Here is a 27,706-nt window from a genome sequence, read left to right on the forward strand (position 1 = left end):
CGGAGTGATCTGAGCCGCGTGGGCGGGGCAGCAGAGGCTATATAAGGAGCGGGAGGGGAATGTGTGGCGCAGTTGCAGCTGTGTAAGTCGTTGCTGGTGTAGTGCTGTGTCGGCTTGGTCTGCGAGCCCCGTGGTGAGTGCGCTGTGCCTGCGCGGGGAAGGCGAGGGGTAGAGTCGGTTGTCATGGCGGCGGCGGGGCTTAGATGCGTGCTGGGCGGTCGGGCGCGGGAGGTGCGTGTGTCCAGAGGGGGAAGGGGATGCAGCTGAGGAGATGGCGGGCTGCGGCCGGGGGGGGTGGGCCGGGACGTTGCCCTCCCCCTTGGCGGTAACAGCGCGAACCGGCGGCGGTGATGGGCGGGAGAGGTGAGTGCGGGCGGCCGCCGCCAAAATGGCGGTCGCGCAGGCGCAGCGGTCCCTCAAGATGGTGGCGGGTGGGCGCGCGCGCGCCGTGGGCGGGAAGCGGAGCGGGGTGGGCGGCCCCGCCCGTCTTGGGGGGCGGGGGGGGCGGCGGTTCTTCCGCTGTGACGTCACAGGGTGTGGAGCGAGGCCAGGGCGCTCCCCGGGTGAGTTGGGCCTCTGCTGCTTGGCCTTGCTGTAGCTTCCCATGGGAAGGAATGGGAAATGTAACTAAAGTGCAGGGATTTTTCTCTTTCCAGAGAAAATGCAGATCTTTGTGAAGACCCTGACGGGCAAGACCATCACCTTAGAGGTTGAGCCCAGTGACACCATTGAGAACGTCAAGGCCAAGATCCAGGACAAAGAAGGCATTCCACCCGATCAGCAGAGGCTGATCTTTGCTGGCAAGCAGCTGGAAGATGGGCGCACCCTGTCTGACTACAACATTCAGAAGGAGTCTACTCTGCATCTTGTGCTGCGTCTGAGAGGTGGCATGCAGATCTTTGTGAAGACCCTGACAGGCAAGACCATCACCTTGGAGGTTGAGCCCAGTGACACCATTGAGAATGTCAAGGCCAAGATCCAAGACAAGGAGGGCATTCCTCCGGATCAGCAGAGGCTGATCTTTGCTGGCAAGCAGCTGGAAGATGGGCGCACCCTGTCTGACTACAACATCCAGAAGGAGTCTACTCTGCATCTTGTGCTGCGTCTGAGAGGTGGCATGCAGATCTTTGTGAAGACCCTGACAGGCAAGACCATCACCTTGGAGGTTGAGCCCAGTGACACCATTGAGAACGTCAAGGCCAAGATCCAAGACAAGGAGGGCATTCCTCCGGATCAGCAGAGGCTGATCTTTGCTGGCAAGCAGCTGGAAGATGGGCGCACCCTGTCTGACTACAACATCCAGAAGGAGTCTACTCTGCATCTTGTGCTGCGTCTGAGAGGTGGCATGCAGATCTTTGTGAAGACCCTGACAGGCAAGACCATCACCTTGGAGGTTGAGCCCAGTGACACCATTGAGAATGTCAAGGCCAAGATCCAAGACAAGGAGGGCATTCCTCCGGATCAGCAGAGGCTGATCTTTGCTGGCAAGCAGCTGGAAGATGGGCGCACCCTGTCCGACTACAACATCCAGAAGGAATCCACCCTGCACTTGGTGCTGCGTCTGAGAGGTGGTAACTGAACTGGCCAGTTGTTGCTTGCCTCCAAGTAAAAGTTTCTCTATGCTTGTTCATTCCAATAAAGCTGTTGCATCCACAAAATTGATGTCTTGAGTTGTGTGAACATGTATTTGTGTCACTCACTGGGTCTAGCTATCTATTAAACTATGATTACGCAGCTTCCACATACAAAGGTATTGCAAAACCACCTTACGTAAGGCTTACACGTGCCTGGTGGGTGCAGCTAATCCTCGCGCTGTGGTTTTCCTGAGGTTGTATAAGTGTTTTCATAACTCACTGAAGTGCTGGCTGAAGTTCAATGCCAGCCAGCAGATGTTGTGCAGCTGTTACGGTTGTGTAAGCAATCGTATGTAATGTGAAACCGCAATTGTTTTGGAGCTGGCAGGCTTTAATAATACTGCTGAGCCCCGTAATTGCCAGCTCCTGCCCCCAGTGTTTTGGTGTTAAGGGAGTAACAGCCAACAAAAGGGGAAGTCCTACACTTGGGTCGAAGGCTGGCAGCCTGCTCCGGGTGTCCCGCGGCTGCGTGGTGGGCAGGGGTGGGACATCACTGCTGGGCTGCAGCCCTCAGACTGGGGGCTTGGGAAGCGTTCTGGCTAGCGCGAATAATCATCCAGCTACAGGGTAGACTTCATTTTATGAAAAACTTAAACATATTAAGCAAAGTTCGTAATTTCAGATGTACTAGCTTCCTTCACGTTTTTTTTTGGAATGTGCTTTCATTCCGGCTTTGCTCTAGGTGAAAATACTAGGACTATTAATGAGGGAAAAACAATACCACGGAGCAGTTTGCATATGCTGTAAAAACAGTGGCAAGACAGAAGTCTCTGCTGACGTATTTTGTGGTGATACGGAGCTACTGGATGTGGGCACCCATGAACTACGTTGTGCTGGGGAGTGGGAAAACAGGAATGTCTCCGAGGGGAGGTGGTGGTGGGAAACCAGGAATCATAGAATCATAGAATAGAATCATAGAATCAGTGAGGTTGGAAGGGACCTTTAAGATCATCAAGTCCAACCATTAACCTACCCTGATAAAAACACCACCACTCCTAAACCATGTCCCTAAGCAGCTCATCTACCCTTTTCTTAAACACCTCCAGGGATGGTGAATCCACCACCTCTCTGGGCAGCTTATTCCAATGTTTAATAACCCTTTCAGTGAAAAAATGCTTCCTAACATCTAATCTAAACCTGCCCTGACATAACGAACCCATTTCCTCTTGTCCTATCACTTGTCGCCAGGGAGAAGAGGTCAGCTCCCATCTCTCTAAAACCTCCTTTCAGGTAGTTGTAGAGGGTGATAAGGTCTCCCCTCAGCCTCCTCTTCTCCAGGCTAAAATGTCCCTGAGGAGAACAGTGGTGGGATCTGCCTTTGCAAGGGGACATGGTGGGGGTTGGAATGGAGGCTTCAGCTGATATCTGGCCTTGGTGGGACCTGGTGTGGTCTTGGAAAGGTGGGATAGCAGGATCTGATTTGGGTAACCAATTGTTAATTACTCTTGATGAAGAGAGGGGTGGAAGATGCTTTTAGAAGGCCACAGCCTGTCACAGCCCACCCCAGCTAAGCGTTGGTGTCGTCCCGTCACTCATCTCCCACTGTGTCCCCGCGGGGGCTGGCCGGGCCCTGCCCACGCGTGTCCTCACTGCTGGGGCTGCAGACAAACAGTAGAGCTTCCGGTTGTGTGGGCTTTTTGGCCCCTTGAGTCGTCTGAATTCATGCAGCAATTAAAAGTTCAGCCCGTCAGCGGTTTTGGGTATGGAGTTCCTTGGCCGTGGGCGTCTGATCCAGTTCAGGGGTGGGTGTCTGTGGAATGAAGGCAGCTGCCCTTACGTAAGGTGGTGGTTTCACAGCTCCTTTCTCCACGTGCCCGGGAAAGCTCCTGGTGATCAAAAAGAGAAAGCTGGAAAAAATAACTGCGAGCAATTCCGATTTGAATGTGACCCAAATGCCGAGAGGAAGAGCTGTGGGAGGACATGGGGACACTCGGGGAACATTAAAAGCCTACACCAGTGACTGCAGTGCTGCGTTTTAACAAATTATTTCATTTTAAATGCCTCAGTGAAAAAGAAACAAACTACCATGACATACTTAAAAACTATAAAGGTGTACAAATACGTAACGGCAAAGCGGAGAGCTGCCGGGAGGAGAAACTCGCCCCGCGGGCTCGTGAGCTGAGCCGGTGCACCGGTCTCTGCCCGTGGCTTTGCTGGATTTGACGAATTTCGAGGGGTTGTTAACAATGGCAGCGCCAACGCTTCAGAGCGTGGCACCTGTGAGCGGAGACCGCAGCTCGGGTGGGATAAACCCCGGAACAGCCGTGTTTGATGAAAACGGCAGAGCATTTCGTAAGCGTTACGGGTGTGTTTTGTTCTAACCGTGGAAGCGCCCGCTGTCTCGCTCGGGCGACTCCCCACGGTTCCGTCTGTCCCGCCGTGCCTTGGGGTGTCTCCCGGGTTTATCGGGTTTTGAAGGAAAACTCCTTTCGCAGGATTTCTTTCTAGCAAAATGTTTTAAATGTGTTAATTGGGCTGGGAATTAAACAGAGGTTAAAGGTCTAGAATTGAAAAAGACATAATTAAGGGTAAAGATACAAATACAGGTGTCCCACCAAGGTGGGAGGTGGTGGTGGAGTCCTCTACTGTCCTGGCGGGGGGCTGCGGGTTTGTGTCTCCCCATGGCACCCACTCATTGCGTCACGGCGGCGGCATTCTGCGGGGGGGTGCGCTCCGGTTTGTGGACCCTTTGTCTGGGATCGATGGGCAGTGCGGACAGCGGGACGGGGCGGGTGGTTGTTTAAAAATAGGCTGTCCCAAACGGCGCTCTTCCCTTTGAATTTTTATTTTCTGCTGACCTCTAGACGCTTTTAGGGATGAGTCTTAACCGGGCTCTACTCAGGGCCACTTTTGATGCACAAGATACACAAAAAAAAACCCAATTCCTTGGAAAAACGCTGGTGGGTTAAGCGGTGATGGACGGTTTCTCCTCGGGGTTGCGCCGCAGCTCACGCCACTGCCCCAAACGCCAAATACCTGCTGTGACAACAGGCTCGCAGCCACCCTGCCTGCTGCCCCGGTGGCCACGGGGGGACCTGGTCCCCCCTAGGGGTGACAGGGGCCATATATGTGTGTGCATATATATATATATTGATATATACACACATTTATATGTGTTTATCTATTTATATGTGCTTATTTATATATTTTTATCTATTTATATTTTTTATCTATATATGTATTTTTACCTGTTTTTATCTATTTATGTGCTTTTAGCTATCTAAGTATGTTTATATATTGAACTATTTTTATATACTTACATATATTTATATATTAATGCCCGGTTTTGTGTTTATACACACACGCAGCGTTCTGTTTGCCATAGGTTCCCCCGCCCCGCCTGCGCGGAGCCAGTGGGCGTGGCCCGGCGCGCCTAGCCACGCCCTCCGCCACGCCCCCTGCCCTCTCGACGCCACGCCCCCCCCCCGCCGAGCCGCGCGGCGGGCCGGGCCGGGCCGGGCCGGGCGGCGGGGCCATAAAGCGGCGATCGCGGCAACCCCCGCTCTGCTGTGCCCCGCTATGGCCGCGACCCGGCGCAGGGTGGCGGTGGGCTTAGGGCTAGCCGGGGCGGTCTGCGCCCTCCTGGGGGTCTGCCTGCTGCTGGTGGGGCCCGTCATCATCAAGGAGCAGGTCGTCAAGGTCAGCGGGGGGGTGCGCGTTCGGTGCGTGGGGACCGGGGAGGCTGGAGGCGGTGCGGGGCTGGAGGGGGAGTGCGGGCAGGACGCGGTGCTGGTGGTGCAGGGTGGTGGGTGCTGGGGCCGGGGCCGGTGCGCAGGCAGGGCTGGTGGGTGGGTGTGTTTTGCCTGTCCGGAGTGATCCGGTGGGGGGTGGGGGTGCGGGAGAGCTGAGCCCCCCGGGGTCTCTGCCTCCGCGTCGCTCGGAGCGGCCTCAGGGTCTCGCCGCGGGCGAACCCGGGCTCGGGCTCTTCCTTCCACCCATGGCTGCAGCGAGCTGAAGGCTGAAAGGGCTCTCCCCGGTCAGCCGAGGCTTTCTGCGGAGCTGCAGCGGGCTGTGGGGACGGCGCCGGGCTGAGCGTGGTCCCCAGCAGCAGCTCGTCCTCCTGTCCCCCCGCCTTTACCGGCAGCGCTCCCCCTGTAAATAGGTGTGCGGATCGCCGGGCTCGGATGTGCTCTGGTGAGATGCTTTCCAAACTGGAAATGGGACAGGTGGTGTGCAGGAGTGTTCCGAAGGAGCTTCGTGCACGGAGCAGCCTCCACGTCGTCCTCTCCTGCCCACCTGGAGAACCCACAGAGCTGCCCCTCTGGAGGCCTCTCTTACCCTCTGGAGACCTCTCTTACCCACAAGAGATGTCCTGAGGCTGAAGGGGTGTTTGTCCCCCACGGTTAAGGTGTGGGGCTGCGGATGAAGTTCAGTAACTTCATCTGTAATGTGGGAACTAGTGCTCCTGTCCTGGGACACCAGTTATCCTGCTGTAACGAACCAGTTGGCTCATCCCCACATTTAGCCAAACCTTTTTCTCCTTGCCCAAAGGAGATGTTTCTCCAAGCTTGTACCTACCCAGGTCAGCACCTGGAAATGTGCTCCTGATGAAAGAGGTAAATAAACACCCCATGCAAAGTCTCTGCCGAAACCAAACTTCTACTTAAATGTATCCTCTGGAAGTGCTGCTGGCTGGGCAAAGCCAGGCAGTCCCGTGGCTTAAGCAGTAAAAGTCAATCTTTGTCCAGTTTCATGGACATCAGGAGCTGGTACCTGCAAAGAAAAGGCTGAGTGGCCCCTGCAGAATAGGAATGACATTTCTGCTGCGAAAACCTTTCTGCCCTCTTTTTAGCTAAAATCCTGATTCTTTCTACCTGATTAGCCAAATGCTAGTAACTTGCAATGAGAACAGAAGATGAGGAAAAGACTAAGCCTTGTTTCTCCTCAGGTCGCCCTTCATCTCAAGCCCTTGGTCTCCACATCTTCAGCATCACCCAAAATGGTCCTGAGCTCTTATGAGGCTTAATGTGAACTGGAAAAAAATAACTGAGTGATGGTGTCTAGTGTGGTGAGGAATAGCCAGGGCCTTTCTGAAACTCCTGGGTTGGTCTTCAGAGTGGTGTGGGTAAGGGGAGCTTGCCCTCGAAGGACTGAGCTTGGGCAGGAAAAGGCTGGTTTGCCCATCACGGCTTCCCGAGCTCTGCCGAGATGGTGTATCTTGATGGAAAAGCACTTAGTTGCAAAGAGATGGTAGTTTTGGGGATATTTCTGAGTAAAGTCTGTAGGGGAACAGGCAGTAGAAACAGGGAACTTGGAGCCCATCTTCTGCCCCATTTGCAGAAGCTGAATCTGTGCCAGCAGCTGTGCTGGCAGCTGGGCTGCCTGCGGCGTTGGCCCTGTAAAACCTGGGGACCTGGAAGCACCCGGAGTGCCGCAGACCTGTCTGAGATATGAGCTCTAACACAGTGGGACTGCTTTGACTCCCCCATCTGCTGCTTAACTCTTCTGCTCCGCCTGGGAACGCTCGTGCTGCCCCGCAGGAAAGTGGGGAGAAGACTGACAGCACTGTCCTTGCTGTTCTGTCAGGGTGATGATGAGGACGGTGGTTGAGGGGATGGGGAGGATGAGGTCTGACGCTGAGGTCGTGCTTGCGTGCAGCATGACTGCTCCTCTCAACCTGAAGAGGAAACCTCAACTCTTGGTTTTGCTGAGCAGTGTGGCTGAAGCCCCGCTCCTGGAGTAGCAGGATTTGGGTGCTGTTGATGGAGCTGCTGCTCCTCTGGTGCTGTCTGGAGGAGACGAGCAGTAGCTGGTTCCTTTCAGTTCCTCAGGAACAGAGATTGGCATGGTCAGGAGGGATCAAACATCTCAGTGACGCTTTGTAACCCATCTAAGTGAGAAATACTCTATTTTTATTTCAGACATATGACCACGTTTATTTTGACCTACAAGTAGCTCAATTCTAAGGCTTCCCTGTCGAGTAGACCTTACTGAGCAGCATCTGTGGAGTACCGAGAGCTGCTGTGCCCAGATGGGAGAGGGCTGAGAAAGGTAGCAGGGAGCCGGGATGCAGCTCCATCTGACTGGGTACATATGACACAAATAAATGCGTGTGCAATGAGGGATCCCGGGAGCGCAAGACGGGATAAGCGAGTAAAGGAAAGCGGATCCGGACTCTGTTGGGCTCTTGGGAGTAGGGATTATAAAGCGGGTGAAGTAAAATCCGAGTTGCTCTTGTCCTCTGCTGCTTTGCCCTGAAATCCTGGAGGATGGAGGCTCTCGGCCAGCAGCGGGCGGGGGTTGATGTGGGGGTGGGAAGGGTTTGCCGGGTGGGTTACACTGCCCGGTGGAGAAGTCCCCTCAGGGGTAGGGCTTGGAGGACCTGGGCCTGAGCGAGGGGTTTGCGGAGCCCCGCGGCTGGCGCAGCCTGGCCGGGAAATGCCTGAAGAACCATGGGGCTTGGCGGGGAAGCCTCCGGCAGCTTTCCTTCTCACCCTCCTGTGGCAGCAGATACGTGCACGGTCAGACCGAGCTGCTCCAGGGCAGGAGAGCTGTTGCGGGGCTGCCGGAGCTGCAGCGGAATAATACCCGCATGCCTCCAGCAATTAGTGGATCAAACCCGCTTCCATAAGCTGGCTGGGTTACCTAACCGCGGCGAGGGCTTGTCCTTGTAAAAGAAGCAAAGATTACGGCGGAACATGCTCCAAATAAATGGGAAACAAGAAGGAACAGGCTCCATAAAGCAGCCCCCGGGAGGCAGGGAGGGAGTGGAGCCAGATGTGCCCAGATGCCAGCTGCCGGGTTGGGAATCTGCTGAGGGCTTAAGTCACGTTTGGGTTCCTGCAGGCATTTCCCAGCAAACGGGACGGCGATAGGGAAGCCACGATTGCGCATCGCCTTTGACCTGCCTTATGACTGACTATGAGTCACCGCAGGATGGCAGCTGAGAGGAGGCAAAGGTGTCGGGGACGCAGCCGGGTCGCCGTCCCGCTTCTCTAGCTGCTTTTTGGGAATCTCGTGGGTCCTCCCTGCCGGTACCCGAAGTCGTGCGGCCGCGCGTGCCACCTCTGCCAACCCTTGCCTGCTTCTGGCGGCACGGAGCTGCCAAGCCTGGCAGACGGGTGGAGGCCTTCGGGACAGGGTTGTTTGTGCCAGGCACCTCAAACATGCCGAGCTGTGAATAATTCAGCGCTGTCTTGTCTGGCATGGAGCAAGCCTCCAGCACATCAAAACAGCTCCTAAATCCCGTGGGTAGGATCTGGAAAGTTGAGCCTGAATAAATAAGCCTACAGACATCCTGTGGCCTGAACTTTATGCTTCTGCATACATAAGAGTTCCCAGTTTAGATCTGGCTCGGTTTCAGTCTGCATAACACTCCTGGATCCTCTGGAGTGCCACTGCTGGAACTGCTGCCTTCAGCTGGCCCTGACGTGGAGCCAAGGGTGGATGTGCTTAGCTGTAGCCACCAAGCCCAAGAGTTGGGTCTCCTTACTCTCTCTTTATTTTTTATTTTATTTTTTTTTTTCTTCCCACATGCAGAATGTCAGGATTGACCCCAGCAGTGTGTCCTTCAGCATGTGGAAAGACATTCCCGTTCCTTTCTACATGTCTGTGTACTTCTTCGAAGTGCTGAACCCCAAGGAGGTCCTCCGTGGAGCGAAGCCGGTGCTGAACCAGCGTGGACCCTACGTTTACAGGTCAGGTACCACTTGTGGTCCAGCGAGGCATGAGCTCAGCCACCATGCTGCCTGCCAGGCTTCTGGCTGACTCCTCTGGCAGGAGGACACGGCATTAGCATACTTGGCATGAGTCCAGTGGCACAGGATTTTAAAGTGACCCAAATGTGCTGAAAATGCTCTGATCTTGCTAAAGCCACAAGTAGGACCTCTGGCCACCGGGGGTGGTCAGGCTGGTCTGTGCCACACTGAGTTGTGGAGCTCGGTCCCATGCTGGGACCCGTTGGGCAGCCAAACCTGGGCTGATATGGTCCAAACATAGGCATGAGGTGTGTTGGTGGGGTGGCGGGCAACCTTCATCTTCAGAGTGGACTTGTTTCATCTTCACTGTGCATTTAAGAGCCCAACTCCAGAGCTGGAGTCACCTTAACACCAAACTTCATGGAACGGCCTAAGACCTCTTATATATGGTGAGAACCAGAATCTGCCTAACATGAATGCTCTGGTCATGAGAACCAGTATGGAGCACTGAAACTTGCTCAGCCCACCTATGGCAGGGCTGGGTCTGTTTGCCATGGCTGAGGATGGTGGTTGAAGACCCAGATGCTTCTCTGGACCTGAAACGTGAAGTGATGGTTGATGTTGAGTTGAGCGTGTGAACTTACCCGTAATTAGCGATAATCAACACATTAGTGCCTACACATATAGGCAAAGTTAGGTCAGCGGCCTAAGCAAGCTCATGTGGGGAGATTACTGGTTTAATCCAAAGCTGTTTGAGTAGTGTTGCGGGGGGAAACCTGGCAGTATGTATACGTCCTTGTTTCCCCTGGGCTTGCCAGGTCACATCATAAGACCATGTGGATTCTGTATGTTGTGATCGCATCAGTCACTTGGCTTGGGGAAAAGGCTTCACGTACCGTAAGAATAAACAAAGGGGCAAAGCTTATTAGTGTCCTTGTGTTCCTGCTGAGCAAGATTAGTGCCCTTCCCTAATGTGGGCCATAAAACGGAGGCTTCACAATAAAGGACTTTGTTTTTGCTGGTGGGTTGAGCTTCAGCTTCCTCAGGAGCTGTAACAGGCTCACAATGTTGGGGACAGTCTCGTGCTACTGTGGAGCGTTGTAGCCCCCATGAGACTGGGCCGCCCCCACGCCATGGGGTGGAGTGGTGCTGGGCAGGGTGCAGGAGATAGCGTGGCCCAAAGCCCTGAGGAGCGGGAGAGCCATGATGCTGTGCGGAGGGTTGAACTGCCCTGAACCTAGGAGCCATCAGGGAACTCTGGGGTGAATCAGTGTGGGCTCATTGGTGGGGCTTGTGCCACCTTGTTTGGTCCTCTCCTGTTTTGCAGGTTGTTTTGGTGTGTGGGTTGGTGTAGGTCTGCTTATCTGGGCGTCTCTCTGATAGGGCTGGGCTCTTCAACAGCTGTAGGCGAAGAGGTGACTTACGCTTTTGTCTCAGACTTCTTGTCAGCTGGGAAGAAACACTTGGTGTCTCCAAGCTGCTGCAGAATCCCATCTGTCAGGGATGCCTCACTCCCGGGCTGTCATCTCCTCCTGCTAGACCCTAACCCTGGTCGGGGTGTGAGGTTGACACTGCCCATTCCCTGGCACGCTGCCTCCCCTGCTGTCCCATGGCTTCTTGCTGGGGTTCAATCTCCTTCCTCTGCTCTTCAGAAGCAAGCCCAGGCCCGTGCAGCCCATCCTTGCTCCACAGGGGTTGCAGGGGCACTCATGTGAGGGAAGGTTCCCATGATCTCTCCCATCTCTTTGCAGAGAGTTCAGGTATAAAACAAATATCACATTCCATGACAACGACACTGTCTCCTTCCTGGAGTACCGGAAACTCTTCTTCCAGCCGGACATGTCCAACGGCAGGGAAGAAGAGTACATCGTTGTGCCAAACGTTTTGATGATGGTAAGAACTTGCTCCCTGGATGGGTACCGACTTCTGAGCTTGTGGGGAGGGTCGTGATGCCCAGTGCTGACTCAAAGCTTACGTTCTTGTAGGACTTAAGGCTAATCAAGCCGTGAGGTGGTTAAGCTTATAAAATGCAGTTTTCTGCTTTCTGGGTGTTGGTTGTCATGTCGGGCTGTTACCCTTCCAAAAGCAGAGTGTTCAGAGGGGCGGCTGGCAAAGCAACTGGGTTCGCGTCTGCAACCTCGTCTGAGCATCCTCTGGGGAAACGAAGCCTGTGAGCCCTCAACCGCTTCCTTCCCCGACTGGGGATAGACGCTGAACCTCAGTTTGCCCAAGTGATTTCTCTAGGGCTGTGGAGCGGTGCAGCAGAGGGACCTCGCTGAGCGCTGAAGGTGCATTGCGTCCTCTTTGGTAAAGATGGGGCTCTCGACTAAGAGGTTTGCCTTCTTTCCCAGGGAGCGGCTGTAATGATGGAAAACCTGCCAAACTTTGTGAAGCTTTTATTAAGTGGAGCCTTGGCTGGCCTGAAACAGGAGGCGTTCATGAACCGGACGGTGGGGGAGATCCTGTGGGGGTATGAAGACCCACTTATAGACACAATAAATACACTTGTTCCTGGCCTGATCCCTTTCAAGGGAAAATTTGGCTTATTTGTAGAGGTGAGTAAGCTGTTGGTTAGGAATGCTAAAATCACGGCAATATTGGTCTCGGGACTGGGTCCGGGCTATCCCCCTCGCAAACTGCTTGGAGCAGCCATGTGTAACTGGTGGTGGTTGTGTAAGGCTGCCTTAATTCTTCCCTCGAGCAGGTGTTGGAAGCTGTCGCTAGCAATTGAAATAAGTGGAAGTTCAGCAGTTTACAGTATGAAGCATCCCTAGAGCTGACGAAGCATGCAAAGTCATTAACGTACTGCAGTCTTCCTGTATGTAATGGATTAAAAACTACTTACCTCTCTCTGCAGCTTAACAACTCCAATTCGGGACTGTTTACAGTGAACACGGGCATGAAGAACATCAGTAGAGTTCACATGGTGGATTCATGGAATGGTTTAAAGAAGGTGAGTGCTGGGCGGCAAACCTCTAATACGGGGCCGATGCCTGATCTAAAGCAAGATAAACTGAAAGCCGTTGGCGCTGTTGCATCTCTGGGTTGTGGGTTTGAAGGCAAGTTTCTATAGGACTTCAACTTCTGTTCTGTCAAAGTGCCAGAAGGCAGCCGTGTGACAGGAGGCTTGTCACGAGGCATTAAGTTCAGCTCGTCGTCAGTGTCACTTGGACTCCCTTGAAATCCTGCTGGAGCTACTTGCTTCTGATGGTTGAAGTCCTAGGCTCAGGTGGCCTTTGTTTAAGGCGTTATTTCAATATCCTTGTTAAAGGGGTGCTTGTTCTTCCCTTGTGGAATTCCACTCCGAACTAAACTCAACTGAATCTACAGATCAGCCACTGTGGGAGCACTTGGGATAGGGTGATCTTGTCCTGTTTTTCCATTGATTGGGCAGATGTTTGAATGGGAGAGATCTTGGAAGGTCTTCAGTGTTGCTATCCTAAGCTCCTATGGAAGCAGTGGAGAGCGGTGGATGTCCCATGCAGGGGGGTGGAAGCCAACTCTCCAGCAAGCTCGATGTTCTGAGCTCTTCTCTCTACATCTGTCCCGCAGGTAAACTACTGGCGGAGCAACGAGTGCAACATGATCAATGGGACCGCGGGGGAGATGTGGCCACCGTTCATGTCCCCAACATCATTGCAGTTCTACAGCCCTGATGCCTGCAGGTGAGGCCACAGCTGCCAGCTTGTCCCTGCGCCGGTGGCAGGAGATGCAACGCTTGTCCTGTGCACAGCGTACCTGCGCAGTGACGCAGAGGGCTCGGGCCTCGTTTCTGTAGTTAAAGTTCAGTTGTAGTTCAGTGCCGCAGCATCTGAGCTTTGCAAACAGCGTAGTTGTCTATTAAGTGGCATCTTGTGGTATTCGTGAACGCCTTCCAGATCGCTGAGGACGCCTAACTAGCCCGGGGTGAATCGGTAGAAAATAACCGGTCTAGATAAGATGTGGGAGGCGAGAGGGAGAAGTAAGAGTTGTCCTAAGGAAATGCAGCTATAACCATTTGCGGAACTTTTAGCTGACTAAATGCTTGCAGAAGTGATGTTGGGGGGGGGTGTGTGTGCCACCACTTCCAGACTGCTGCTTTTTTCTTTTTTCTTCTTTTTTTTGCTGCCTAGTTCATGCGCTGCTGTGCATGTCTGTCCCGTATAAACCAGCCTGACCTCCGCTGGTCCCACAGGGGTTAAAGTACCCTGCAGAGCCTGCCTGTGTGCCTGCGTGGAAACTCCCTGAGGCTGGAAGGAGGGGAGGCCGGGAGGGAGGCTGGCGGTGACCCAAAACCCTGTCCCCAGCTTGGGGAAGATAACGTTAATTCGGGCTTTGTAGATAGTGCCGCAAAACAAGCAAGTGCTCATGTTGAACAGCGAACAATGACCTCTTCAGCGGAACAAGCAAAGTCAGCTGAGCCAAGTATTAGTGCAGGAATTCCTCTGCACAGGGGACATCAGCAAATACCAAAATGACCCGGAGCCAAGGACTTGCAGGGAAGCTTACCGGTAATCAAAGTTTAAGTACACATACCTTTTTCTGTAAAACTACAGAAATCTTCTAGGGAACAGAGTGTGTCTCCAGGCAAGGCAAACCAAGGAAGGAGGAAAGCAAGCTCGGTTTCTTGCTAGCGCGGGAGGTTCCCGTAGGACAGTGCTGCGGAGAAAGTGGCTCTGCCCCTTCACCAGGCAGTGCTGCCTCTTCTCCCCAGGTCTTTACCTCGGCCTCTCTGCTAGCCCGGATGGCAAGGAAGGGCCGTGGTTTAAGTGGAAGCTGGGCAGTGCTCGGTTAATGGTTGGACTTGATGATCTTAAAGGCCTCTTCCAACCAAAACGATTCTATGAGGGAGTCGCAAACGTCAGTTGACAGACTAAGAGCATACCCGCCTTGCTGCAGGGCACGCAGGGCTCATCCCCTGTGCTGTTTGCACATCAAGTGCAGCTGATGCTGAGATGCAGCTACCTGGATGTCCCCGCGAGGTGGGCAAGGCTTTATCCTGCTGATGTGCTGCAGCAGCCTCTGCCTCCTTGCTGGAAGGTGAGCGCAGCCAAGAGGCATGCATGCAACTGCTGAACATGCCCCAAATCCCCCATCCTTGGTCCTGGTGTCAGAAGGCAGCTGTGGGAATAAGCATGCCCTTGGTCTGCCCAGGCTCTCTGCAAGCCTCGCTCGAAGGAGCACGTGTGAAAGATACAAACTTCCCTCCTGGAAACTTGCATCTATCCTGGCCAGTTGGTGGCATTAATGCAGCGTAACATCACTAGCCTGTTGTATCAAGAAGAAAATCTTGCTGCATAATGTAATTCATAAGGTAAAATTTTCCACTGCCCTGACAGCCTATATGCTGGAGTTGTGCTGCCAGAGATACTTAGCCGGTGTCCGTCCCCTGTGACAGAGCACTTCCACCTCGGAGCCAAGGCTTGCACAAAGAGGGTATTACCTCTTGGAGAGCAGCCCTGGGGATTACTGCGTGCCTTTGAACAAATCTCATCTGGATACCGCAAATGGACTTGCAAGCCTGTGGTTTCTCTCCCTAACTAGCCCTGACTAGCCCAGCCCTTTATCTGTGCTTAAAACATGGAAAGCAAATGGCTTAAATGCTCATTCCCCATCCAAAGCGCTGCTCTGAGTGTTTATCTTGATCTCAAAGTCTAAGTTACACTGCAACCGCATCTTATCCAGTGAAGATAAGAGCCCGGTTCTGGGTTGGGAACCTGTTGGCTAATCCTGATCCTTCTCCACTGAAACCTTTCCAGATCCATGACACTGGTGTACGAGCAGTCTGGGAAGTTCGAGGGTGTGCCCACCTATCGCTTCGTGGCACCAAAAACTCTCTTTGCCAACGGCACGGACTATCCACCCAATGAAGGCTTCTGCCCCTGCATGCAGTCCGGCATCCAGAACGTCAGTACCTGTCGGCTAAGTAAGTCCTGTCCTCCCTGGGCTCTCCCTGCCCTACCGATATTAAACTGTAGGGACGTGATACGAAGCTTGGATGTCCGGAAAATCGGCTCTGCTCTCTGCCAGAGTGCTAAAAGGTACCGCCGGGCTCTGCGTGCACGGCGGTCTCCCTTGCACTCCCGCAGGCATCTCGGCAAGGAGGGAAAGGGTGAAAATCCTTGTGCCCAAAGCCCCCTCGGTCCACGGCCCTACGACAGCCGGGTGTTTTGGGAATGCCCAGGGGTATGGCAGGAGCGTCATGTCCCTCAGGCTGGGGAGCGAGGGTGGGAAGAGGCAGGCCATGTAACTGCCAAATTAAATGTTAACTTTGGATGCTGAGCGCAGGTCACGCAGGAATGAGAATTTAGACTTAGTGTCCTAACCTGTGTCTGCGTACAGCGAGCTACCGTGGCGTTGCGTGGTGCACAGGGGGAGAAGGTGGCTTAAACCTGAGTCTTACCCCTCCCGGAGCAATGGAATAAGCTGCAGGGAAGCAAGGGAAGGAGCTTTCTGGTTGAGAGGGGAAGAGCATAAAAGCCTGTTCAGGAAAACAGCTGCAATGGCTTAAAAACCTCAGGAAAAATTCTCAGATGGGTTTGGGTGAGCTTAAGGTGTCTTTGTTCTCATCCAGAAGCCCCAATGTTCATTTCCCATCCTCACTTCTACAATGCTGACCCAACCCTGGTGAACGCGGTGGAAGGCCTGCACCCCAGCAAGGACCAGCACGCGCTCTTCCTGGACGTGCACCCGGTGAGTGAGCCCGGTGGGGTCCTCTCCTCGCCCCGGGGGTCCAGCCCGGGCTGGGTGGCTGGGTGGGGAGCCTGCCACTGGCTGCGTGGTGGCCTCGCTCTGCTCTCGTGGCACTGATTTGAGCAGGTTCCATAGTGCAAAGACTGGCAAGGGCATGTGCAGATAAAAATGTCAAAGCCATAAACTAATTGAATAGTTAGCCTGGCTTCTAGAGAATTGCAGGACTAATTATAAGCATAATTGTTTTGATAAGCACAATCAAGTTCTTTCCACTGACTCAGGTCCATAACACCAGGAGGTGTATCTCGCAGCAGCCCACTTATGCCCCAAATCTGCAAACATATACTGCCATGACTGGCAAAGTCTGAAGACTGCGCCGTAGCTGAAGCTATCGCCATGATTTTTGGCCTGGCTTCTCCTCTCTCAACTTGCCTATCTGGTTGCTTCTGCACTGGACTATCGCAGTGTTATACTTCACCCTCATGCTATAGTTAGGTGAGAAGCCACTGCTCCAGTGGTGATGAGTTGGGGTGTGCTGAGCCGCCATTGTCCCAGCTGGTGATGGAGAGGGGACTTTGAGATCTTCCACCCATGACCTGTCTTGCATGTTGTCAGGAATATAGCGGTGAGCAGGACTGGGGCAGTGATCACCCCCCTGTACTTGGCACTGGGGAGGCCCCACCTTGAGTGCCGTGTTCGGTTTTGGGCCCCTCATGACAAGAAAGACATTGAGGTGCTGGAGCATGTCCACAGAAGGGTGACGAAGCTGGTGAGGGGTCTGGAGAACAAGTCTTGTGAGGAGCGGCTGAGGGAACTGGGGGTGTTCAGCCTGGAGAAAAGGAGGCTGAGGGGAGACCTCGCTCTCTACAGCTCCCTGAAAGGAGGGTGTAGAGAGAGGGGGTTGGTCTCTGCTCCATGAAATGGCCTCAAGTTGCACCAGGGGAGGTTCAGGATGGATATTAGGAAAAATTTCTTCCCAGAAAGGGTTGTCAAGGGTTGGAACAGGCTGCCCAGGGAAGTGGTGGAGTCACCATCCCTGGAGGTCTTTAAAAGACGTGTAGATGTGGTGCTGAGGGACACGGTTTAGTGGTGGACTTGGCAGTGCTAGGTTAAGGGTTGGACTCAATGGTCTTAAAGGTCTTTTCCAACCTAAATGATTCTGTGATCTCCCAAATGCTCGGTGATGTTTGCTCAAGCAAGAAACCAATCCCCTCCTTGAGGTAAGGTAAGCTGTGCTTCTTATCTAGGCATTGTGTTCCCTCTGCTTTTCTTATCACAGTTATGGAAATCTAATTAAGTTTATTACAGTATCAAACATCTGCTGATAACGGTACGATTAACTATATTCTTATCTAGCTACGGCCTGCTGAGTACAAACAGGGGCAATCCAACTAAAACTCTCTGCCCTTAAAAATGTGATGCAGAACTGCAGTGTCATGAGAAACCAATGCCTTAATGGGTGTCAACAAGACCAGCTTTGAAGTGCGGTGTGTTTATGGTCTTAGGGTGTTGCTGGACAGTGGCTGTTGGTTCCTTCTTACGAGAAATGTTTTGTCCTTTGCTGTGTGCATGAATCTTTTTGCATTGCTGTGTTTCCATCCTGCTGCTGGTAGGATGAACAACAGAAGAGGTTCATCAGGCTTCAAAAAAGCAATGAAGTTGCTATTAAAACACACCACTTAGTGAGTCAACTATAGGTTGCATATGCTATTTGGTAATTTGAACTTGCTTAGCTTCAGTCCCACAAGCCCCGAGTCACACACCACCTCCCTGGTCCGTGCTGTCTGCCCGCTGAGTGTGTGCAGCCACATCTGGTCAGGTTTGCTTTGGGCCTTCAGGCCACCCCAAGGGAGGTGCTCCCTTCTGGATGCTGCTGTGTGCAACAGTCTCGCTGGCCGGTGAGCGTTCAAGTGAAGGGGACAGACTGCAGAGTGCCATGGGGACAGTGTCCCCCCCAAGCAGTCAGCCCTAGAGCCTGGGCACCAGTGCCTGTCTGAGCGTTGCTCATGCTTTGGTGGAAACCCCCACCACGGTCGTGGCCTCGTGTGTGGTGACTGTAGTGGATCTCTGCATGATCCAGTCCATCGCTCCGGAAAGTGGCACCCAGAGTAGCTGAGATGGAAAGCAAAGGGCTGCTCTTCTGCAGAGCTCTCCGGGCAAATGTTGGCTGTACTGATGAACTGGTGGGTCTCTCCCTATGCAGATGACGGGCATCCCCATGAATTGCTCCATCAAGCTCCAGCTGAACCTGTACATAAAGCAGGTGTCTGGTATAATGTAAGTAGTCACCTTCTAGAAACGGCCATCCCCCTTTCTCGGGCAGGGAGCGCTGCTGATGCGGGGGTTGCTGCAGAGTCTGCTCTGCCCAGAGATGAAGTAGCTTTAAAATTACCGCTTGTCACAGTTGCAGAAGCCAGCTGGCTCGTGTGGCGAAATGTCAGCTATTCCAGTGACCTCAAACGGCTGTCCTCTAGCGGTACGGTGCGTGGCTGCCCGTTTGCTGGGCTCCTGCAGCATTCCCGCACCTGACCGGGCAGACGGTGAATGGACCGCTCCTCCTGGTGGGGCACAGGAGCAGTTCCCCTGTGCTGTGCTGCTGCTCAGAAGGTGTTGCATCCAACGGGAAAAGGCGGAACACCCTGTCTATGAGGCTGACAGCTGAAGCCTATACGAAAGACATGTTCAGCTCTGTATGGAAGCAAACAGAAGGGCTCTGTAACAGCTGTGTGGTGCCAGATGTTAAATACCCACAAGGGTGGGAGGGTGCACTTGCTGCTTTGGCCCCGTTGCGTACAGCAGCAGACGGCCCCGATGCTCTGAACTTGGCCGCACCGCCCTGTGGTACCGCGCAGGTGACCGAGACGTCTCGGAGCTTAGCGTTCCAGCTCGCTGAGTTCATGTCCCTGGAGCCCAGATTTGGGGCGGCACTTACTGCTGTCGTCGGGGAGTTAAGGGCGAGGGGAAGCGTAAGCTCTGCTCTCACGCGAAAGGCCCGAGTTGGAGCTGGGCTCTCGAGGGGGGAGCAGCTTGGTGCAGCAGCAGGAATTGCTGCCTCCTTACGCCGGTTTCCTGGCCAATATCAGCCTGTCAGAGCTGTCCTTGTAGGAAGAGTTGTGACGCTGGTTGTGGCCTGATCAACCAGAAATATAAGTGCCTATCTCTTTTTTTTTTTTTTTTTTTTTTTTTTTTTTTCTTTTTTTTCCCTCCCCTTAGTCAAACAGGGAAGATTAAGCCAGTGGTCCTGCCGCTGCTGTGGTTTGCAGAGGTGAGCTGCTTTCCTCGACCTGATTCTGCAGAGCCTCTCCTGTGGGACGGGGGGTGGAACTGCTTCCCCGTCACCCAGGGCTGGGGAAACTCCACGTCTGATAAAGCTTTAAGCCATACAGACTAATTAAACACCAACAGAAGGCTTTGCAATACTTGGCTGTGTCGTTAATCCCTCTGAGCCGAACAAACCCCACACTATACTTGGTAAACCTCTGGCTCTGTCCTAGTTATGGGGTTAAATAGGGCCCAGAGGAGAGCTGCCAGCATCCCCATGCTGATATGGGCCAGGGGGTGCGTGTCCAGCTGACTCCAAATACTTAGTAAAGGCTTCTAGCCCGACCGAATCTTCCATAAATTCCCTAAGCTGTGCTGGGAGGTGGTGGGAGAGGAGTCAGTCTGTCTCGGCCCCGGATGAGAGGGAAATGCTGCTGACAACTTTGCTTTTTTTTGAGCAGAGCGGATCCATCGAAGGCTCGGTCCTAAAGCAGTTTTACACCAACCTGGTGCTGATCCCGACCCTGCTGGACTACCTGCAGTACATCTTCCTTGGGCTGAGCGTCCCCCTCGTTATCTCAGCAGCTGTACTCATGGCAAGGAGTCAGGTAAGAACTTGCAGATGTCTAATGGGAGATGCTGTTAGTCAAATCAGACTTAATCAGATGATGTAGATTGGGCTGACGATCTAACGCTCCTGAGGAAACATTGGCTGATGCCACAAATCATGTCCTAATGGTGCCAGGTGCCAGCGTGTAGCAGCAGCACTTCCTTGGCCGTCTACAGATCAGGCTGCAAATATGTAATGTAAAAGCATTTTGGGCCATCTCAGTGCATCACAGCCGTGAAAATGGGTTCCTGTAGGAGGAGGCAATACTCAGCGCATCCAGCTGACGAAAGAGCGAGCCTCGCTCCTCAACCCAGCCTCCGTGGAAGGCAGCAGGTCTCTGCCGTCGCACAAACCTGTGCGTCTCTGCAGGGTCCTGACAGCTTTCCAACCCGAACAGAGCCTTCTCCAGGGGATGTAGCTACTTGCGTGCAGCTCGTTCACAAAGGAAAGGCAGTCGCTGGCTTCTTGCAGAAGGGGCACAGACACCGTGGCTGCTTCGCAACCCAGACCGGACCCTGTCTTCCCCCTGAAACTCACTTCTTTCCCCGCAAACTACTCCAAATAACTCCGGAAGTTAAACCCTCCGGGCCGTTGTGGATCTGGGTTTACTGAGGAGGAGCCAAGACCTTTGAAGCCTGCAGGGCGCTGGCAGCTGGGTGGAAGCTGCCCCACCGCGGGGCGGGCGGTGGGGGTGCCTGGCCGGCACACCGGTCTGGCCTCAGCCGTAAGGACAGAATATCGACCAGCTAAAACACTTGATGGAGATCTGTGGCTCCAGCTCCAAAACACCCAGCTGATAACACTAAGCTCTCCGTAAGCTTTAGCTGTTGGCGTGGAGACCTGGCTCCCTACCCTATATCAATACCCTACCTATATTTAGGTTTGCGCTGCAGCCAAAGGGCTCGAGCTGGCTCTGAAGCTGCGGAAGCGGAGAGGCTGCTTGTGGGGCTGAAGAAGCAAGGCTTGGGCGGCGAGCGGGCCGAGGGGAGGGCCCGTGCCGGAGGCTGCTTTTGCTCAACCTCCTGTAGCTGCCCTGACTGAAACACTAACGCAAACCCGCTTCGAACAGCGCCGGGGTGGCGCTCAGAGCGTCCCCTAATTGGATTTTAACCAAGCCTACAACTGCTTAATTGACTTAAACACATGATCCCAAATCCCCTTGTTCCTCCACGCACTTCCCCGCGGGGCGGGAGCGATGCTGGGGCCGAGGGCTCGGCGCTTAAACCCTTTCTGTGCTCCCGAGACGGTCGGGCTTTGTGGGCCGAGCCGCTCTGCTTCAGCAAGTTGTTGCCGGCAAAGAGATTTCACTCTGCTGCAGGGCACCGGCATACCTAAAAAAAAATGTCTGTATTTGCCGGGCAGCTCTCTCTGAGACCTCGCGCAGGCCTGGGCTGGCGTTCCCTCGCCCTGCCTTGTGCTAGTCTTAACTCCTGGTATCCAAGAGCCTCAACCGTGCCAGAAAGGGTCAGGAAGAAAAGCTGGGTTTTAAATTCGCCCGAGTCAACTGAATATCTGCTTGTGAAAGACCCCCAGCCCAGGCATAAGCCAGCTGTACCTGGCCGCTCAGCCAAAAGCGTGGCGAAGCGCTAGAACTAAAAGCCGACTGCAGGAAGCCTCTGACTACCTGGAAAGTGATTAAAAAGCCTCAATGACCCCATAAATCTCTAAGGGAGCTATGCAGCAGCACATGAAAGTCTCTGCCTAATGAATAGATAAGAGCTCGTAAACTGGAAGACAGCAGTTTGCAGCCAAGGTGCGTTCCTCGTTTGATTGAAGCGTTGCTGATCTAGCGCTGATTGCTGAATCACGCGCAGTCCTCCCCCTTGAAGTCACAGGCGATGTCAGAGGGGACACTGAGCGGGGCATTGTCCGCACCTTCACGTGTCTGCCAGCGTGAAGGCGTCCCTGAACCCAGCTCCTCCTTGGAGTAGCGCGTGCGCCTCTGGCTTCCGGAGGGAGCGGCGTGCTCTGAACCCAGTCCAGACGAGGTACTGCGAAACACTTAAATCTTAGTCTAGTGTATAGTGGAGCCGGTTTGAAATGCATCTGTTGGACCTGCAGTTCTTTAAAAAAAAAAAAAAAAAAAGTTAATCCTTACAGGCATAAAACATGCCCAGACGCAGCATTGCAGCTCTCCTCTGCTAACGTGGCCCAAAATCTGTGTGGCGATGCATTTAAAAGGCAAACAGACCATTTTAAAACTGGCTTGACACTGACCGAAATCTTAACTAGGGCTTAGTTTAACCTAAATTTTGAAATCTTCATTAATAACTAGATTCTAGTTAAACAGTGATTTTTAAAAAAAAAAAAAAAAAATCTCCTCCTAAAATTGGAACCCTTGTGGGATTCGTGTCCAAGTGCACCGTAAACTAGCCTGATTGTCTTCTAGGAAAAATGCTCTTTATTTTGGAGTAGCAATAAACAGAATTCAGACAGTAATAAGGCCAACCAGGCCACCTCTGCCAAAAAGCTGCCTCCAGTTAAGGGGACGGTGTTGCGGGAAGCCAGACTGTAGGTGGGTACCCAGTCAAGGTAACGCACTTTTCTCTCATCCTGATTTGATTAAACTGTGCTTAAAACCAATCAAACGGAAATGTTTACCGTCCACATCTACCAGACATGCCCTCTTGGCACACTTTGATAGAACAATGTTGTCTCGTGGCTTTATTCAGGGCAATTTAGATGTCTTAATACTCACACTTAACCAGGCTGCGAGACCGTGCCCTTATTGTTCCTCCCCGTGTACCTGATCTGCAGTCCTGATAATATCAGCAGGGAGCAGGGTGAAAAGTAGCATTGGGGTGAGGAAGCACTTCTCTCCCCTTCTCTCCCCCTCCAAGTGTTTGAGATCCAAAGGTAAGTTTTTAAAGGGGTGAAAACTCATGGGGAGTAACAGAGGTAGTCAACTGGGGGGTGTCACTCCCCTCCTGCATGCAGGGAGCCTCGACGGAAAGGCTTTCAAGAGGGAATTTCTGATGTATAAAATATCTGGGTTTGTATTACAGGATCACAAAATCACTGAATCGTTGAGGTTGGAAGGGACCTCTGAAGGTCATCTAGTCCATCCCCCTGCTCAAGCAGGGTCACCTAGAACCGGTTACACAGGACCGTGTCCAGATGTCTCTTAATATCTCCAAGGATGGAGATTTCTCAACCTTTCTGGGCAACTGTTCCAGTTTTTACAGTTTCCACAGTATATACATATAAAAAAAAAAAAAAAAAGTATTTTCTAATGTTCAGATGGAACCTCCTGTGTTTAAGTTTGTGCCTGTTAGCTCTTGTCCTGTCCCTGGACACTACTGAGAAGGGCCTGGCTCTGTATTTACATACCTTCAGATACTTGTATATGTTGGTGAGATCCCCGTGAGCCTTCTCCAGGCTAAACAGCCCCAGCTCTCTCGGCCTTTGCTCATGTAAGAGATGCTCCACTCCCTTCATCATTTTAGTGGCCATTTGCTGGACTCTTTCTGTTAGCTCCATCTCTCTTGTCTTGGGAAGCCCAAAATTGAACACGGTACTCCATGTGTGGCCTCACCATTGATGACCTGCGGGCAACACTCCTAATGCAGCCCAGTATACAGTTAGCTGCCTTTGCTACACAGTCACGCTCCTCACTCATGTTCAACTTGGTGTCCACCGAGCCCCTTGGGTCCTTTTCTGCCAAGCTGCTTAAGAGTTGGGTGACCCTTAGCATGTACTGGTGCATAGGGTTGTTCTTCCCCACATGCAAGACTTTGCACATCCTCTTGTTGAGCCTCACAAAGTTCCTGCCAGCCCATTTCTCCAGCCTGTTGAGGCCTTTCTGGAGGGCAGCATCACTCTCCGGTGTATCAGCCACTCCTCCCAGTTTTGTGTCATCAGGAAGATTGCAGATCATTAATAAAGATGTTAAACAGGATTAGACCCAGTATTGACCCCTGGTGTACACTGCTAGTTACTGGCTTCCAACTACATGCCACAGCTCATGACCCTCTGGGCCTGTTCAGCCAGTTTTCAGTCCACCTCACTGCTCATCCAGCCCATGCTTCGTAGCTTGTCTACAAGGTTCTTATGGGAGACGGTGTCAAAAGCCTTACTGTAGTCCAGGGAGACACTATGCCCTGCTCTCCCCTCCTCTACCAAGCCATTCATTTCATCATGGAAGTTTATCAGGTTGATCGAGCATGATTTCCCTTGGTGAAGCCATGCTGACTATTCCTGATAGCTTTCTTGTCCTTTATGTGCCTGGAAATGCTTCCTAGGATTAGCTGCTCCATCACCTTCCCAAGGATTGAAGGGAGGCTGACTGGCCTGTAGTTCTCTGGGTCTTCCTTCTGGAACTTCTTCAAGATAGGAGTGACGCTTGCTTTCTTCCACTCTTTGGGTGCTTCTCAATTGCTCTGATTGCTCGAAGGTTACGGAGAGTGGCTTTGCAATGACATCAGCCAGCTCCCTCAGCACTCATGGGTGCATCCCATCAGGGTCCATGGATTTATGTACGTCTGGGTTGCTTACCTACTCTCTGACCTCATCCTCTTCCACCAAGGGTATGTCTTCCTTGCTCTAGACTTTCCCCTGGTTTCTGGGTCCCCTGCCTCATTCAGCAGCAGTCCCTTAGTCTTCCTTCTGTCACCTCTGTACTTACATAAGCCCTTCTTGTTGCCTCTGACATCCCTGTCCAGATTCAATTCCAGTTGGGCTTTGGCTTTCTGAAGTTCATCCCTGCTTGCTGGGAGAGTGCCTCTCTATTCCTGCCAGGTTACTTGTCCCTGCTTCCACCTGCTCTATGCTTCCTTTTTGCATTTGAGTTTGGCCGAGAGCTCCTTGGTCATCCACACAGGCCTGCTGGCATTTTTGCCTGACTTGGAATGCTTGTTGGGATGGACCACTCTTGCGCTTGGAGGAGGTGATCCTTGAATATCAACCAGCTTTTTTGCCCTGACTATCTCACCCCACCTGAGCTCTCTAGTCACTTTTGGTACTTTCTCGGTGGCCCTGGTGATATCATGGGTGCCCACGCAGAAGAAACGGTGGGTAATAGGTAAAGGGTTGGATAAGCCTTACAGATCTTCCCCAATACCTCAGATTCAGGTCCCCAGCAAGCAGCATATGTCTCTAGGTGACAGTTCAGGTGGGCAGATGGGTGCTTCTGTCCCCAGCAGCAGGGAGTGACCCACTACTGTCACTTGCTGCTTCTTCCTGGGGGTCTTGCATGATTTAGGGCCAGGGGGCCCACATGCTCTGCTTGAGAGCATATCTGGCTCCTCTTCAACTTTGAGGGCATTGAACCTATTTTGTAGTTGTAAGACTTTAGGTGGAGCAGGAGTCATTTTCTTGGTGCCAGAAGGCACCAGCTTCCATCCTTCCCCAGAGGTTGCATTGTAGTAGGGATGGATGCTGTCTGTGTCTCTACTGGAGCTGACATCTGGGGGTCTTCAAGCTGTTGTGTCCCTGAGAAGATCCTGTCCATCTCCCTTTCATCTTCTCTGACACTGTGCAGCATGCTGACTTTGTCCCATAACTCCTCCACTTGGTGAGACAGCTCTTCAGGCTGAGCGTTGGGGGTTGTTACAAGTATTGGTGGGCAGGAATGGAAATCGCTTCATTCGGCCCCACTGGGGGGGGATGCAAAAATCTTCATAGAGTCATAGAATGGTTTAGGTTGGAAGGGACCTTGAGGATCATCGAGTTCCAACCCCCCTGCCCTGGGCAGGGACACTTCCCAGCAGCCCGGGTTGCTCAAAGCCCCATCCAACCTGGCCTTGAACACCTCCAGGGATGGGGCAGCTACAGCTTCTCTGGGCAACCTGTGCCAGGGGCTCACCACCCTCAGAGTGAAAAATTTCTTCCTGATATCTAATCTAAATCTCCCCTCTTCCAGTTTGAAGCCGTTCCCCCTCGTCCTATCGCTACATGCCCTTGTAAAAAGTCCCTCCCCAGCTCTCCTGTAGGCCCCCTTTAGATACCCTAAGTCTTCAGAAAAGGGTTCTAGGCTGTGTGGAAGTCCAAGAGGTTTGGGGCACGTACGTCCCAGTTGGGAATGTGGTGACACCTGCGCACTGTAAGGTCTGACCATAGTGCCACCACTGAGTGCGCGGCTGTAACTGCTGTTCTCTCCTCTTCAGAGAACCGCTGCCGAGAAGAGCCCACGCCATCCCACCACGCAGAGCAAACCGCCCCCCTCCTCCGAGACAACGCCGCTCCTACACGACGCTGGCACGCTGAGCCAGGATGATGCCGAAGCCTGAGCCGCTGGCCCCAGCACGCTTCCCACTGGGACACATCCGTGCTGGGGACAAGGCCTGCTTTGGATCCCCAGAGGCCTCTGGAAGGTGAAGTCATCCTGGGCAACTCAGCAGAGGCCCTGCACACCACAGCAAAGCCACGGGACAGTACTGCTGCAGCAGCACGCTTGCGCCAGGGCACAGGAGACCTCATCCAGACACCCAAAACACAGTGTTCAAGAACCCTCGTCCCCAAGGGGCCGGCGTTGGCCACAGCCCCTCTCTCCCCCCGCGCCAGCAGGAATGAAGACGGTCGCTGGCTGATCTGAGAAGTTGTTTTGCAATTTAAAACTGCCTATTGCTAGGAATAAAAGGCACTTTAATAGGAGCCTTTAAAATAAATGAGGTTTGTATACGTAGCACTGATGGGATTTAGTGATCTTTTTAAAAGCCACCGTTCATCTCAGGCAAATGGGGCTTGCTGTCCTGAAGCCACTTACGGTTTTATTGCCACTTGATGTGACTGGACTACACCGCAAATCAATTCTGGATGCTGTCACTTCAGCGATGTCTCTCCTAAAGGCTTCCCAGGGTACCTGGAGCCCGCCCGGGGTTGCTTCAGCCTTTGCATGTGTTGGAGAGTACAGTAGTGACTTTTAAAGCCCCAGTTCTGTGCCATGACATTGTGCTCCAGCGATTCCAGTCCAGAGCCCTTGTACTTAGCCTGTTGGCTCTCTCCTTGCTCTGGGATGAACCTTGCCGAAGAACTTGGTGGTACATCTGACCTGTCACTCGGCTCCTGACAGGCAGTTGTCCCCGCTGCCTGCTCAGCCGTCCAGGGTCCGCTCTTCTGGCCACGCACCGTCAGTGCTGGAGGCCATCGAGTCGCTCTGCCCACGCCGCCTGAACGCGGGAAGGGAGCGGGCAGAAGCTTGACCCTCTCCTTGAGCGTTAACCAAGATACTTGTGCTTTTGAGATGGAGGAAGCTACGTGCAATCATGAAAGTAACGATGGCCTCAGTAAGATTTGATGAAACTATTACAGATTTCTGAAATGAGGTCTTGGGGGATGTTAATGGGGGGTGGGTGAGCTGGGGTCACTCTCTAGTGGGAAGGAGGCCCAAAGCCCAGGGATATTCTTGGCTAACTACAGGTCGCTAGTTGTCTACCACACCTGCCTTCCCTGCTTTCAACCGGGAACCAGGGTGGCCCTTAGGAAAGCCCAAAGGGCCAGTGCTGGTGGCTCTGGCAAGGACAAAACAGGGTGCAAATGGTCTCCGGTCTCTCTTGGACCAGAGGACCTGTTGCACTGTTGTATGGCATGGATACTGTTGTGAACTGGAAACCATTGCAATGGTCTAGGACAGCCCTGTGACCTTCTGGTGGGGTAAGCAATACTTGTCCTCTTGCACCTCCGTCCCTCGTAGGAGGCAGGGCGAGCTAAACCTGACACCAGCAGTTGCTGCGCTGGTGCGTTCCTGGCTGGCTGTGTCCCGCTCCCGCAGCTGTCCGTAGGCTGTCTTATCACCGAAACAGTTGTGGTAGAGCCCAGGTCACCAAGGGGGAGGGTACCTGCTACCCAGAACTTGGTCCGTAGGCTGAACTTGTCTAGATGCCCAAACCGTGTCTCGCAGGCAGGATGGTACCATCCAAGTCCCTTCTGGTGGCCAGTACTGCCGGGTTATTTCT

General features: G+C 53.1%; 2 protein-coding genes across 2 annotated transcripts; both read left to right on the forward strand.

Annotated features, from left to right (window-relative positions):
* On the forward strand, positions 1–1,662 carry UBC (ubiquitin C). Its single transcript, XM_082491673.1, has 2 exons — positions 1–133; positions 657–1,662. The coding sequence occupies exon 2, from the start codon at positions 662–664 to the stop codon at positions 1,577–1,579; it is 918 nt and encodes a 305-aa protein (XP_082347799.1). The 5' UTR covers positions 1–133; positions 657–661; the 3' UTR covers positions 1,580–1,662.
* A 3,491-nt stretch (positions 1,663–5,153) lies between these two features.
* SCARB1 (scavenger receptor class B member 1) lies at positions 5,154–27,143 on the forward strand (the record flags this gene model as incomplete). The annotated part of the gene is made up of 12 exons (XM_082491415.1): positions 5,154–5,273; positions 9,114–9,271; positions 11,023–11,164; positions 11,623–11,826; positions 12,129–12,224; positions 12,824–12,936; positions 15,010–15,176; positions 15,825–15,943; positions 18,147–18,220; positions 19,157–19,208; positions 19,666–19,812; positions 25,919–27,143. 12 exons carry the CDS (start codon positions 5,154–5,156, stop codon positions 26,039–26,041), a joined length of 1,515 nt encoding a protein of 504 aa, XP_082347541.1. The 3' UTR covers positions 26,042–27,143.
* Positions 27,144–27,706: the final 563 nt, after the last annotated feature.

The sequence above is a fragment of the Vanellus vanellus genome (assembly GCF_965231255.1).
Source record: "Vanellus vanellus genome assembly, chromosome: 16".
NCBI classification, from domain to species: Eukaryota; Metazoa; Chordata; class Aves; order Charadriiformes; family Charadriidae; genus Vanellus; species Vanellus vanellus.

Coding starts and splice junctions, on each gene's coding strand:
- UBC (XM_082491673.1), top strand. CDS start 662: ATGCAGATCTTTGTGAAGACCCTGACGGGCAAGACCATCACCTTAGAG.